This window comes from Equus caballus, chromosome 16, assembly GCF_041296265.1.
Source record: "Equus caballus isolate H_3958 breed thoroughbred chromosome 16, TB-T2T, whole genome shotgun sequence".
Lineage (NCBI taxonomy): Eukaryota > Metazoa > Chordata > Mammalia > Perissodactyla > Equidae > Equus > Equus caballus.
The window spans coordinates 62,910,881-62,926,149 of record NC_091699.1 but is presented as its reverse complement, the minus strand read 5'-3'; the positions used below and the strand labels follow the sequence as shown (position 1 = coordinate 62,926,149).

General features: G+C 37.3%; 1 protein-coding gene and 1 pseudogene across 10 annotated transcripts in view; both read left to right on the top strand.

Annotated features, from left to right (window-relative positions):
• CNOT10 (CCR4-NOT transcription complex subunit 10) overlaps positions 1 to 15,269 on the top strand; it is a 77,726-nt gene that overhangs the window by 26,743 nt on the left and 35,714 nt on the right. For all 10 annotated transcript variants that reach the window (XR_011426996.1, XR_011426995.1, XR_011426994.1 and 7 more), the window contains 5 exons: positions 715 to 865; positions 3,527 to 3,669; positions 6,644 to 6,730; positions 7,280 to 7,363; positions 9,053 to 9,170. Coding sequence is in view for 6 of the 10 variants with exons in the window: in XM_070238061.1 (XP_070094162.1) it covers positions 715 to 865; positions 3,527 to 3,669; positions 6,644 to 6,730; positions 7,280 to 7,363; positions 9,053 to 9,170 (583 nt within the window). In the remaining 4 variants the exon portion in view is untranslated. The remainder of the gene's footprint in view (positions 1 to 714; positions 866 to 3,526; positions 3,670 to 6,643; positions 6,731 to 7,279; positions 7,364 to 9,052; positions 9,171 to 15,269) is intronic.
• Positions 12,447 to 12,997, top strand: LOC100630315 (ubiquitin-conjugating enzyme E2 N-like; annotated as a pseudogene).

Sequence of the window (15,269 nt, the reverse complement as noted above, 5' to 3'; positions counted from 1 at the left end):
TGTGACAAAGTGTATTTTGTTGTTCATTACTTTAAAAATGTATTCTTTTTTATTATGGGAACAGTTATTTTTTTGTTGTGAACATAATAGGAAAATCAGAAAATATACTTCCTAGCCATATGGCCTTGGGCAAGATATTTAAGCTTTTTGTGCTTGTTTCCTAATTTATAAAATGGAAATGATAATATTATCTATGTCCTTGAGGTCTGGTGAGGATTAAGTGAGATGTTCTCATTTAATGTAGCAGGCCTGGCACATAGTTAAGTAGTTAGCTATTGTTTGTAAATGTTTAAATTTTACTTTAGTTTTTACAAAATGGAATCAAACTTATGTATACATACTGCATAACATTCTCATAGGAAAGGTCATTTTGAGTTTTGCTCATTCCTCGAGGCTAGAAAGTGGGACTCCAACTTAGAGGCCATGTTGACAGTTAAGACATTGAAGATAACCTCACAGTGGCAAGGAAGAGAATTGCCTTGCCTTGTGCTAGGAAGTTCCATCAAAATGTTTTACTTAACAAAATTTTATGATGAATGAAATAATTTTTAGTATGTGAGGGTAATTAAAATCTAGAGGTCCTGTTGAAAATGTGGAAAAATTCAGAGTAAGAAATGCCAGCCTGTGTTCCTGTTTATTCATATAGATTCTTTCAATTTTGCTCTTTGTTTTCTTAGCGTTGTTAGAGCATAATCCCTGTTGATGGTTTTATAGGTCCACTCAGCTGTTGAAGAAATGGACGGATTAGATGATGTTGAAAACAGCATGTTGTATTACAATCAAGCGGTCATTCTTTATCATCTGCGGCAGTATACAGAAGCGATATCAGTTGGTGAAAAACTTTATCAGTTCATAGAACCTTTTGGTACGTTACCTGTCAAGTCACAAATTTCCCTATCTTCTCATACTTGCAAAGGTCTCTGGTACTTTTACCTAGATAACCTGAATCAGAGATTATGTGTCAGTATTTAAAGAAAGAAAAAAAGCTGGGTCATATTTTCTTAATGGTTAGAGAAGATAAAAATTATATCACTTTTAGATGAATCCAGGATGTTTTTTACCATCTCCCCCTCCCCCTGTTTTTGAAGATAACCGTTAGAAATGCCACTTTTAATTGGAGAGACTTAGTGATTTCTGTTTTCTCTTTGCTGTTTAAATACCACCTAGTGTACTGATCCTTTCTTCCATGAGTAGTGTATTGAGGAAGGAGTGTTTTGGAATATTAGAGGGCGGTATAGTATTTTATTTTGTCTATTGCGTAACTGAAATTTTTGTGGGTAATCATAAAGTAGCTAGTAAGAACTATGTTAGGTTTTTTGGTGTCTTAACTAGCTTACAGTTAACTAGCCTCAAGTAAGAGTAGTAAGAAAGGTAAGGGCAAAGGAAGAAAGAGGGAACAAAGAGAGCAGCAGAGCTGGACCCAGGACAGGTTGTTAGAGAGGGCTGTTGGTTTCCAGCCCACGAGCAGTCAGATGTCAGTTGTGATTCACATTTTTATCTTTTTCTCTATGGTTACTTTCTTTTAAATTCAAAACACTAATGTGAATTCCTGCTTTATAAACACCTCATTGCTGACGTGGTCACCACAGGACACATGGTGGGGTGCGGTGCCTCCTCCGTGGTGCTCTGAGAAGAGTTACAGGGTCCACCTTTGCTGACGACTGGTTCAACAGCTGTTTACTCTGGCTCCAGGGAGGCCTTTTCAAGATACTTCTCTTCTTTCAATCCTGAGGGCAGAGTGGGCAGGAGAGACGTCAGTGATGAAAGACTGAAACTAGTGGCCAGTTCCTTTCTTCTGTAAAGCTAGAAATCGGAATTATATTTCTAGGATGGCACAGATAGGTTTTTCTGTAAAGCTGGTTTTTAGATTTCAAGAACACTTCATGAAATTCTGTTAATTTGTACTATGAGTGGAATATAGTCAGTATTCAAATCCTTTTTTCTTCTTTGAAAATTATTATTATTGTTTTTAATTTTATTACTTGTTTCTTCATACAACATATATTTATTGAGCATATGCTATGGACCAGACACTGTTCTGGGATCTGAAGATAATGCAGTGAATGAACCAGAGAAAATCTTTACCCTCATTAAGCTTATATACTAGTGGGAGAGAGAGAGCAACACAATAATTATATATTTATAATATATAATATAGGTAGTTAAAAGCTGTGAAGAAAAGCTAAAATTATAAATAATATAAATATAAATTATAAAATATAATAAATATATTTTATATTTTATATAAATTATAAAATAATATAAATTATAAAAAATATAAATAATATATAATATAGGTAGTTAAATGCTGTGAAGAAAAGCTAAAAAGAGGATAGATTGACTGGGGATGTTGTTTTTAGATAAAGTAATCAAGGAAGGCTTGGGATAACACAGTATTTTAAAAGAGACCTGAATGAAGAGAAGAGGTGTGCCATGCGACTCTTTAGGGGGAGAGCATTCCAGCCAGAGGTCATAGTACAGGCAGAGGACCTGGGGTGAGCTTGCGTTTCATGAGTGAGAGGAACAGCAGGAAGGCCACAGTGACGAGCTTGGTGGAGAGAACAGTAGGAAATGAAATCAGAAGTAGCAAGGGGCAGAGCATGTAAAGCCTTGTAGCCGAGGTAAGGACTTACTGTGTTAAGTGTGGTGGGAAACCCTGGGAGATCTGTGACCTTTGCACGTCGGCTGCATTGATTTTAGTTTAAAATGGATTCCGCTCTGGCTGCTGTGTAGGAGCGAGAATGGAGCCAGGAGGACTTGTTGGAGGCGTGTAAGGGCTTTTGGAATTTTCTCCTCTTGATTATAGCAGCCTTCTTTTAGACCTTATTTTAACTTTTCTCTTTTGAAGAGGAAGGAAAACGGTGTTATATCATACGAGGGTGCCCTTCCTCTCTTCGTTGGATTCTTCTTCCTTTGAAGTACTTGTCTTTGTATTTTCCTCTTGACTGTTTTAATTTTCTGATATGCTCCAATCCACACTTAGCTTCTTTTGTCTCTGTAGTCAAATCATTTCTGTTGCCCATCTCTACGCCTAGAAAGGAAATCTATTTCCTAGAGTCAAAGACCTTTTTACAGTTAGAAGGAACATTAAGGGATCACCAGGTCCACCCCCTGCCTTCAGGCAGGTAAAGTATTCTCCGCGTTTTACAGGTCAGCCAGCTGAAGTCTAAAGATTAGTTCAGTGATGTGCAGAGACCACACATTGAGTACATAGCCAAGCAGGTATTGGAATGGAGGTTTCCTTCCACCTACAGTAGTGCTCCTCGTTTCATGTGCTGGTGGCTGGTAGATATTTTGCCAAAGAATGTTGAGTCACTAGGATCCCTGAAATGAGAGGCCTTGAAATGACTAGTAGAATGGCATTGTTGCCCTTGCAAGTTGCTTCTCTTCCTGGCTCTAGGTGATGAATAGTCATTTAAGTAAAGACTTAGGCTTTGCTCTTTAGAGCTTTCTGGGGGGAAATGGTGTGAGATGTTTTCTTCACTTTGGAGTATGACTTTTCTTTTCCTGTTTTTTTTCTCCCCAGAAGAAAAATTTGCCCAAGCAGTGTGTTTTTTGCTTGTAGACCTGTATATATTAACCTACCAAGCTGAGAAAGCTTTGCATCTCCTTGCTGTCCTAGAAAAAATGATTTCACAGGGTAACAATAACAAAAATGGAAAGAATGAGGTGAGTGTTCTGAGGTGATCAGACTAAAATTTAAAATGTGGTTAATATTTGTGGTTATTAAGTATTATTTTAACAGCTTTATTGAAATATAATTCTCTGCACACCATGGTGACTATAGTTAATAATGTATTGCGTATTTGAAAGTTGCTAAGAATTTATCTTTAAAATCTTCACAAGAAAAAAATTTGTAACTAGGTGTGGTGACGGAAGTTAACTAGACTTATTCCTTTTGCAATATATACCAATATTGAATCATTATATTGTACCCCTGAAACATCTAATGTTATATGTCAATTATACCTCAATTAAAAAAAATTTTTTTAATAAATGAAAATCAGGGGCCGGCCCCGTGGCCGAGTGGTTAAGTTCGTGTGCTCCACTTCGGCGGCCCAGGGTTACACCAGTTCGGATCCTGGGTGCGGACATGGCACCACTCATCAGGCCATGCTGAGGTGGCATCCCATGTGCCACAACTTGAAGGGCACACAACTAAAATATACAACTGTGTACTGGGGGGCTTTGGGGAGAAAAAGGAAAAATATAAAAAAATAAAAATAAATAAAATAAATAAATAAAAATAAAAAGAATTATGCCTATCCTCAGGCAGTCCACAGGCTAGGTAGGGAGAGACAGTTGAATTAAAATTTTGATTTAATGACCAAAAAAATAGAAAAAGAAATGTAATTCACATAATTTACCATTTTAAAGTGTGTACAATTCAGTGGTTTTTATTATACTCACTGAGTTGTACAACCGTTACCACTATCTAAATCCCAGAACATTTTTATCACCCCAAAAAGAAACCCTGTACCTATTTGTCATTCCCATTTCCCCCTTCCCTCAGCTCCTGGCAACTACTAGTCTACTTTCTGTCTCTGGATTTGCCTGTCACGGACATTTCATAAAAATGAGATCATACAATATGTGGTCTTTTGTAATTGGTCTCTTTTCACTTAGCATAATATTTTCAGCTTTTACCATGTTGTAGCGTGTACTTCATTCCTTTTTCATATATGTCATTCTTTTTTATGGCCGAATAATATGGCATTATATGAATATGCCACATTTTTTATCCATTCATCAATTGATGGACATTTGGGTGCTTTCCACTATTAGCTATTGTAAATAATGCTTCTATAAACATTTATGTACAAGTTTTTATAAGGGCATATGTTTTCGGTTTTCCTGGGTATATATTTAAGAGTAGAGTTGCTGCATCATATGGTAACTTTATATTGCACCTTAGGAGGAACTACCAGACTGTTTTCTAAAGTAACTGCACTATTTTACTTTCCTACCAGCAACTTACAAGGGTTCCAGTTTCTTCTCATTCTTGCCAATCCGTTATCTTTTTTTAAATTGTACCCATCCTAATGGGTGTGATGTGATATCTCATAATAGTTTAAATTTCTCTAGTGACCAAGGATGTATGTTAGCATCTTTTTGTATGTGAGATAATGGTTTTACAGAATGTAAAGATTAGACTTGAGACAGTAGAATTCCATAATCTGGATAAACAAGATAGTTTTCACTAGGGAAAATTTCATTGTTAAAGTTCTTCAAAAAGAGCGCACATTTGTGACAAGCTTCACCATGTTCTAATAAGAGAGTTGGTGCACATTAGCGATACATCTTAGTTCTCTGGTTCTTTATTTTGCGTGTGCTTCTCATTGTCTAGGGATAATTCTTTCTTCCTCTCCCTGGCCTTTTTGTAAAAACATGGAGTATTTGCAGAAAACATCGTCAGTACCTTTCTTTCTACCTGTCTAAGTTCTTGAGGTTTAAAAATAAACATCTAATGTTGCTGTTTTCAGTTTAACAAGGTATGTGAATGTGTGTGTGTGTGTGTATATATATATATATGAGAGTTCAGTTAAATAATCAGCGTTATTCCTAAACACTCTTTAGTAAAATATTAGTAAAATTTCTATGTTCCGTACTTGCAATAGTTGATGAACTATAACTCAGTTAAACAAACTTTTCTGTGCTCTGCTAGGTACTAAGGTGACAAAAATGAAAACATTGCAGTTGTTTTCAAGGAACTCAGGTCTGTGGGAGGAGAAAGATTGAGCAATATCTGTTCCTGGACTGGGAGGAAGCAGGTTAGGGAAGGTTTCAGAGATGTTCGGATGTTTGACTTGGTCCTTGAAAGATGTAATAGTTCAGCAAGTCAGAAGAGGAAGTATGGAGCAGGATAGCCATCTTGGCAGAGAAAATAGCCCCAAAGGTGTGAGAGTGGCGTGTTGGAGGAATTTCTGGCAATCTGAAATGGGTAGTACCTGAGATATGTAATGGAGATCAGCAGATGAGATCGACAACTCAAATATGGGTTATACTGTGAAGGATTTTGAATACTTTACTAGGAATTTAGGGTAGGATGTTGGCAGTGTTGATACCAGAGAAACTTATTAAGCAGAGAATGACATGATCTGTTCTGGGTTTTAGAAGGATCACCTGAGTTTTGCCCAAGTAATATCCATGCTTTTTATTTATTTTTTCCTTTTTTTTGTGGAAGATCAGCCCTGAGCCAACTACTGCCAGTCTTCCTCTTTTTGCTGAGGAAGCCCGGCCCCAAGCCAACATCTATGCCCATCTTCCTCTACTTTATATGTGGGACGCCTACCACAGCATGGCGTGCCAGGCGGTGCCATGTCCACACCCAGGATCTGAACCGGCGAACCCGGGGCCACCGAGAAGCGGAACGTGCGAACCCAACCTCTGCGCCCCCAGGCTGGCCCCAGATCCATGCTTTTTAAACCTGGCCTATCATTATGCTCAACTGTGAGGGTCTCATAGTAGGGCTTCCTGTCACCCACTCCAGACTGTTAGACCTGAATCTCTGGGAGTGGGACCTGGGATTCTGAATTTTGAAAATGCTCTCTAGGTGATTCAGATTAGCTCACTTGGAAATCACTGATTTAAATTATGGTCAAAAATAGTTAATTTGGGTTAACTTTGTTTCATCACCCTACAGACTGGTAATAACACCAACAAAGACGGATCTAATCATAAAGCTGAAAGTGGAGCTCTAATAGAAGCTGCAAAATCAAAGATACATCAGGTAGCGTAAATTTTGAGAGGTTATACATCACATATGTTTACTTGCAGCTGTGAATGATGAAGAATGTGATAGATCTTTGAAAGCAGGTAATAATTCAAGGCGTGTATTTTTTTGACTTTAAAGTATTATAGTTTGGAAGCACATTTATCCTTCAAAATATATTGTGCTTCAGGTGGTAATGTAATATCATTTCTTTTAATTACTCTATAGAAGACTGAGAGAAATGGCCTGGGAATGTATTGGATGATAAAATCAGTTTGTAGAATTTTAAAGTTCATTGTTGGCTAGACGTGTACAGATAAGAATTGATAGGATTTTTACTTGGCACTTATGTGTAAATTTTATTCCAGCATGTTTTTAGTTTTTTAGAGTATATTCTAAGTATAGTAAAAATAGATAAAGATAATTTTAAACTTGCTTTTGCAGGTAATTGGTACAACTATGTTATAAACAGATTGGGTTCAATTTCTTTAACTAGAAAGTACAGCTACTTTAGTATGTGTAAATCCACCGTAGTTCTCACACAGACTGCCATTTTTCCTTTGACAGTATAAAGTAAGAGCTTATATCCAAATGAAGTCCCTGAAAGCATGCAAAAGGGAAATCAAGTCAGTCATGAACACAGCTGGAAATGTAAGTTTCTTCCTGACTTTTCTCTCTTTTTTTTTTTTTCCCCAATATGTCGCTTTTATGTCCTAAAACTTTCTTATTTGGACAATAGGTATTTGTCAGTTTTAAATAATTTATTTTACTCTATTATAGTATGTATATACTACCAGATATAAACCTTGATATTGAGTTGTGAAGTAGTGATCATACTGTCTGTACAATTTAATATTAATATAATACTTTTCTCACTTAAGATTATAGCAAACATTTCCCCTTGGTATGTAGCATTCAAAACCAACATTTAAAAAAACTATCTAGTGTTCTGTGAGCAGTTTATCATAATTCACTTAAACATTTGCTGTTAATTAGACACTTTAAGATTTTTTTAGATTATGCTCAAAACATTTATCAAAGATTAACAGTCCAGTTGTAGCCCAAATCTGCCAATACCTTCAGTTTGACTGGTGCTAGAGTATTTGAAATATAATGAGTCTTTCCTTCCACTCCCTCCACTGATAAATAATTTTTAAGACCGTAGAGAGAAGAGACAGAATTGTGAACATTCTTGATGCTTTTAGGAAAACTGTTAATTAAAAGTATGAAATCATAAGGAGATATGGTTCGTTGTAAGAATAATTCAGGAAAATTGGCCCTAGAAATCTCACCCAGGATCCGGTTTAGCCACTGAGTCAGTACTCAAGTGATTTTTGAGGAGAACAATTGTAACCCAAAACTGAGGGGGGTACACTTGAGGCTAAGAGGGAAAGGTCTAACTAGTCACCCAGCCGTTATCAAACTTTGTTTGAGATAAAAAGACATGATCCCTGCCTTAAAGGATGCCATCGTAGTAGGGGAGAGGCAAACAGGAAAATAAATTGTAATGCAGTGTTATAGTCATACCGAAGGCAGGGAAAACTTCAGGAGGAAGTATTGCCTGGAGTAAGCCTGGAAAGCCTTGTGTCCTCAGTGACTAGGAGGCAGAGCAAAGCGTGAATGAGGATTTAGAAGGAAAGCCTGTAGCTAGGCTAAAGTGAGTGAATAACGAGACAAGGATTCCAGATGTCCTCCTGGATGGATGTTCAGTCCCCAGACCTCTGCATAGTTTTGCATTCTAAGTAGGTACTACGTAGATGACCCTCCACCATCAAGATTCTTAGGAGAAGCGAGAGAGATTCTGCAATCTAAAACATGATTTTTGTAACATTACCGCTCAAAAATAAGGCATTCTGTTAGGAAATTTTTCCATTCATGGAGTGACACTTTTTTTTTTTCCTATTTGGAAAAGCATTTGATTATTTTTACCTCTTTGGCTTCTAATGAGGGTGCATTTGTATCCTAAAAAATAAGAGACATCACCAGCCTCTCTAATAACCACTAAAATGAAGGGCCTGGTTTGTGCAGCTAATATGGTTTCCAGTTAGTAGTGTAATCGATGATCACAGTCAGTTGATTCTCTGCAGACTATATTCTTCTACATATATGTTGTGTGTATTTTTTTAGGTAGACCTTTAATAAGTCCATTTATAAGGTGTTCTCTAACAAGTTTAATTTTTTTTAGATTGTGAGAACAGTGAAAAATTTAGAGACTTATTTTTTGTGACCACGACTTAAGTGATTCATTTACGCTCTTAACACGTCAGTGCAACAGTGTGATTATGATCTTGCATTAGGCATCTGAAAACAAATTGTAAGTAACTTGTATTTTCTTTACAGTCTGCACCGTCTCTGTTTCTTAAAAGCAATTTTGAGTACTTAAGGGGCAATTATCGAAAAGCTGTGAAGCTACTAAATAGTTCCAACATTGCTGAGCATCCAGGATTCATGAAAACAGGTAAAACAAAATTGTGAAATTTTCTGTTTTCTTCTTGGCTCTTTTACCTCTTGATGCTTGTTTTTTCCCTTAGACTGATCTTCAGAGTGATCTCTGCTATTTTTTTAATGAAAAAGTTTTATTATTTGTGCTGCAGAAGATTCCTGGAATTTTATTGCTAGTTTCCATTTTAGAAGAAGGCTCACTTCTTTTACTTTTCTTTCACCTCACCTGCTCACTCTTTCTTTTTTCCTTTTTTTAAATTATTTTATTGAGGTCATATTTGTTTATAATTTTGTAATTGCGGGTGCCCATTATTATATATCAGTTTCTGTATAGACTGCGTCATGTTCACCACCAATAGTCTGGTTTTTATCTGTCACCATACATTTATGCCCGTTTACCCCACCCCCCACCCTCTCCCGCCCTGGTAACCACTAACCTGTTTTCTTTGTCCATGTGTTTTATCTTCCACATATGAGTGAAATCATGCGGTATTTGTCTTTCTCTGTCTGGCTTGTTCACTTAACACGAAACCCCCAAGGTGCATCCATGTTGTTGCAAATGGGGCGATTTTGGCTTTTTTATGGCTGAGTAGTAGTGTGTGTGTGTGTGTGTGTGTGTGTGTGTACGTACCACATCTTCTTTATCCATTCATCACTTGATGGATACTTGGGTTGCTTCCACATCTTGGCTATTGTGAATAATGCTTCAGTGAACATAGGGGTGCATAAATCTCTTTGTAGTGTTGATTTCATATTCTTTGGATAAATATCCATAGTGGGATACCTGGATCATATGGTATTTGTATTTTTAATTTTTGTGAGAACTCTCCATACTATTTTCCATAGTGGCTGCACCAGTTTGCATTCCCACCAGCAGTGTATGAGGGTTCCCTTTTCTCCATGTCTTTTCCAAGTTTTGTTATTTTTCGTCTTGTGAATTATAGCCGTTCTGATGGGTATAAGGTGATACCTCATTGTGGTTTTGATTTGCATTTCCCTAATAATTAGTGATGTTGAACATCTTTTCATGTGCCTATTGGCCATCTGTATATCTTCTTTGGAAAAATGTCTGTTCATATCCTCTGCCCATTTTTTGATCAGGTTGTTTTTGTTGTTGAATTGCATTAGTTCTTTATATATTTTAGAAATTAACCCCTTATTGGATATATGATTTGGCAAATATTTTTCCCAGTTGGTGGGTTGTCTTTTCATTTTCTTCCTGGTTTCCTTTGCCTTGCAGAAATTCTTTAGTCTGATGAAGCCTCATTTGTTTATTTTTTCTTTTGTTCCCCTTTCCTGAGTAGACATGGTATTCAAAAAGATCCTTCTAAGACCGATGTCAAAGAGAGCCTGTTTTCTTCTGGGAGTTTTATGGTTTCATGTCTTACCTGGAACTCTTTAATCCATTTTAAAGATTTTTTATTTTTTCCTTTTTCTCCCCAAAGCACCCTGGTACATAGTTGTGTACTTTTAGTTGTGGGTCCTTCTAGTTGTGGCATGTGGGATGCCACCTCAGCATGGCTTGATGAGCGGTGGCATGTCTGCACCCAGGATCCGAACTGGTGAAACCCCAGACCACTGAAGCAGAGAGCGCCAACTTAACCACTCAGCCACGGGGCTGGCCCCTTGAGTTAATTTTTGTGTATGGAGAAAGATAATGGTCTACTTTGATTCTTTTGCTTGTGGCTGTCCAGTTTTCCCAACACCGTTTATTGATGAGACTTTCCTTTCTCCATTATATCTTCTTAGCTCCTTTGTCGAAGATTAGCTGTCCGTAGGTGTGTGGTTTTATTTCCAGGCTTTCACTTCTGTTCCATTGATCTGTGTGCCTGTTTTTCTGCCAGTTCTGTGCTGTTTTGATTACTGTGGCTTTGTAGTATATTTTGAAGTCATGGACTGTGATGCCTCCAGCTTTGTTCTTTTTTCTCAGCATTGCTTTTGCTATTCGGGGTCGTTTGTTATTCCATATAAATTTTAGAATTCTTTGTTCTGTTTCTGTGAAGAAAGTCATTTGGTTTCTGATTGAGATTGCATTGAATTTGTAGATTGCTTTAGGTAATATGGACATTTTATCTACGTTTATTCTTCCAATCCGTGATTATGGGATCTTTCCATTTCTTTATGTCTTCTTTGATTTCTTTCAATAACGTCTCACAGTTTTCAGTGTATAGGTCTTTCATCTCCTTGGTTAAATTTATTACTAGATATTTTATTCTTTTTGTTGCGATTGTAAATAGGATTGTATTCTTAACTTCTCTTTCTACTAGTTTGTTATTAATGTATAGAAATGCAACTGAGTTTTGTAGGTTGATTTTGTACCCTACAAGTTTCCTCTAGTTGTTGATTATTTCTAATAGTTTTCTGGTGGATTCTTTAGGATCTTCTATATATAGAATCATGTTGTCCACAAATAGTGAGAGTTTTATTTCTTCCTTTCCAGTTCGAATACCTTTTATTTCTTTTTCTTGCCTAATTTCTCTGACCAAAACCTCTAATACTATGTTGAATAAGAGTGGTGAGAGTTGGTACCCTTGTCTTGTTACTGTTCTCAGACGGGTGGCTTTTCAATTTTTTTCACCATTAAGTGTCATGTTGGCTGTGGGTTTATCATATATGGCCTTTATTATGTTGAGGTACTTTCCTTCTATACCCATTTTATTGAGAGTTTTTATCATAAATAGATGTTGGATGTTGTCAAATACTTTCTCTGCCTCTATTGAAATGATCATGTGACTTTTATTCCTCATCTTGTTAATGTGGTTATATCACATTGATTGATTTGCGGATGTTGAACCATCCCTGCATCGCTGGTATAAATCCCATTTGGTCATGGTGTGTGATCCTTTTAATGTATTGCTATATTCGATTTGCCAATATTTTGTTGAGGATTTTTCATCTATGTTCATCAGCATATTGGCCTGTAACTTTCCTTCCTTGTCTTGTCCTTGTCTGGTTTTGGTATCAGGGTAATATTGGCCTCTTAGAATGAGTCAGAGAGTGTTCATCTTCTTCAGTTTTTTGGAATAGCTTGAGAAGGATAAGTATTAATTCTTCTTTGAATGTTTGGTAGAATTCTCCAGAGAAGCCATCTGTTCCTAGACTTTTGTTTTTGGGAACTTTTTTATTGCTGTTTCTATCTCTACTTGTGATTGGTCTATTCAGATTCTCTGTTTCTTCTTTATTCAGTTTTGAGAGGTTATGTGAGTCTAAGAATTTATCCAGGACTTCCACTCACACGTGAGGTGAGCAGAACCAGGTATAAGACCAGAGGCCAAACTTGGGATATGACAAGATGGCTGGGCTACCCCACAGGATTATCAAGGAAACCCAGCATTTGCTGGCAGAACTAGTTCCTGGCATTAAAGCAGAACTGGATGAAAGCAACACCCGTTATTTTCATGTGGTCATTGCTGGCACCCAGGATTCCCCCTTTGAGGGAGGGACTTTTAAACTTGAACTATTTCTTCCAGAAGAATGCCCAATGGCAGCTCCTAAAGTATGTTTTATGACAAAATTTATCATCCTAATGTAGACAAGTTGGGAAGGATGTGTTTAGATAATTTGAAAGATAAGTGGTCCCCAGCACCGCAGATCTGCACAGTTCTGCTATTGATCCAGGCTTTGTTAAGTGCTCCTAATCCAGATGATCCATTAGCAAATGATGTACCAGAGCATTGGAAGACCAACGAAGCCCAAGCCATAGAAGCAGCTAGAGCATGGACTAGGCCATATGCCATGAATAATATTTAAATTTATCTGATCGTCAGGTGTGTGTCACTTCTCCTGTTCTGCCAAGACTTCTTCCTTGTTTGTTTGCATTTAATGGACACAGTCTTAGAAACATTACAGAATAAAAGGCTAGACATCTTCAGTCCTCTGGTGTAAATCTATGTCTTGTCCTGATTCACTGTTGTAAAACATGAGCAGAGGCTAGAAGTATCATCTGGATTGTCGCAAAACATGTGAAAGCAGTGGCCCCGCTCTGCTTTTATTAATTTTCCCCATCATGGTTTAAGTGTAAAGCATTGTGAATGAAGGTACTTGTCAGGGTTAGCTACAGGGGTGTGGGTGTTTTCTTTATTATGTTTTGGGGGGTTAGTTTTATTTTAATTTAATGGGCTCCTTCCCTCTTTTTATGGTGATCTAATTGCGTTGGTTAAAAGCAGCTAACCAGTTCTTTAGTATATGCTCTATAGCCAAGTCTGACTTTATTTAGACACTGTAGATGGACAAGCTTGATTGTTTGAACCAAAATGGGAACATTGAACAAACATCGCAGCCCTCACTAATAACATTGTGACTTTGCTGTCACAGTGAATCCTCTCTTCAAGAAAAAGCTTGTGACCATTTTGTATAGCTTATCTGGAAACTTCTGTAAATCTTACATTTTAGTAAAATATTTTTTGTTATTCTAAAAAAGAATCTATTGGGGCTGGCCCCATGGCCAAGTGATTGCGTTCATGCACTCCGCATCAGTGGCCCAGGGTTTCTCCAGTTTGGGTTCTGGGCACGGACATGGCACCACTCATTGGGCCATGCTGAGGTGGTGTCCCACATAACACAGCCAGAGGCACTCACAACTGGAATATACAACTGTGTGCTGGGGGGCTTTGGAGAGAAGAAGAAAAATAAGAAGTTTGGCAACAGATGTTAGCTCATGTGCCAATCTTTAAAAAAAAAAAATGAATTTATCCGTTTCTTCTAGGTTTTCTGATTTGTTGGTGTTTTTTTCATAGTATTATAATCTTTTGTGTTTCTGTGGTATCCATTGTAATTTCTCCTCTTTCATTTTTAATTTTATGTATTTGTACCTTCTCTCTTTTTTTCTTAGTCTGGCTAAGGGTTTGTCAATTTTGTGTATCTTCGCAGAACCAGCTGTTAGTTTCATTGATCCTTTCTATTTTTTAGGTTCTATTTCATTTATTTCTGCTCTAATTTTTATTATTTCCCTCCTTCTGCTCACTTTGGGCTTTATTTGTTCTTCTTGTTCTAGTTTTGTTAGGTGTAGTTTAAGATTACTTATTTAAGCTTTTTCTTGTTTGTTAAGGTGGGCCTGTATTGCTATGAATTTCCCTCTTAGGACCGCTCTTGCTGCATCCCATAGGAGTTGGTATGTTATGTTTTCATTTTCATTTGTCTCCAGGTATTTTTTTATTTCTCCTTTGATTTTTTCATTGATCCAATGGTTGTTCAATAGCATGTTGTTTAATCTCCGCATATTCATGCCTTTCTTGACCTTTTTCTTGTAGTTGATTTGTTGTTTTATAGCACTGTGGTTGGAAAAGATGCTTGATATGATTTCAGCCTTCTTAAACTTATTGAGGCTTGCCTTGTTTCCCAACATATGGTCTGTCTTTGAGAATATTCCATGTGCACTTGAGAAGAATGTATATTCTGCTGTTTTTGGACAGAATGTTCTATATTTGTATCTATTAAGTCCATCTGGTCCAGTGTTTCATTTAAGGCCACAGTTGTAAGGTGCGTATATATTCATAAGTGTTATGAAGTGTTCTGAAGTCCTCTTGGTGGAATGTCCCTTTTATCATTATATACTACCCCTCTTTGTCTCTCATTGTCTTTTTTATCTTGAAGTCTGCTTTGTCTAAGTATGGCAACCTGCCTTCTTTTGCTTCCCATTAACTCAGAATACTGTCTTCCATCCCTTCACTCTGAGCCTGTGTTTGTCTTTAGAGCTGAGATGCATTTCCTGGAGACAGCATATTGTTGCATCTTGTTTTTACTGTTTTTGTTTTTTGGTGGGGAAGATTGGCCCTGAGCTAACATCTGTTGCCAATCTTCCTCTTTTGCTTGAGGAGGATTGTGGCTGAGCTACATCTGTGCCAGTCTTCCTCTGTTTTGTCTGTGGGATGCCACCACAGCATGGCTTGATGAGCAGTGTGTATGTCCACACCAAGGATCCAAACCTGTCAACCCTGGATTGCTGAAGTAGAGTGTGCAAACTTAACTGCTTCACCACCAGGCCGTCCCTTGGGTCTTGTTTTTTAATCCTTCCAGCCACTCTGTGTCTTTTTTTTGTTTTGTTTTAGGAAGATTAGCCCTGAGCTAATATCTGCCACCAATCCTCCTCTTTTTTTTCTTTTTCTTTTTTTTGCCA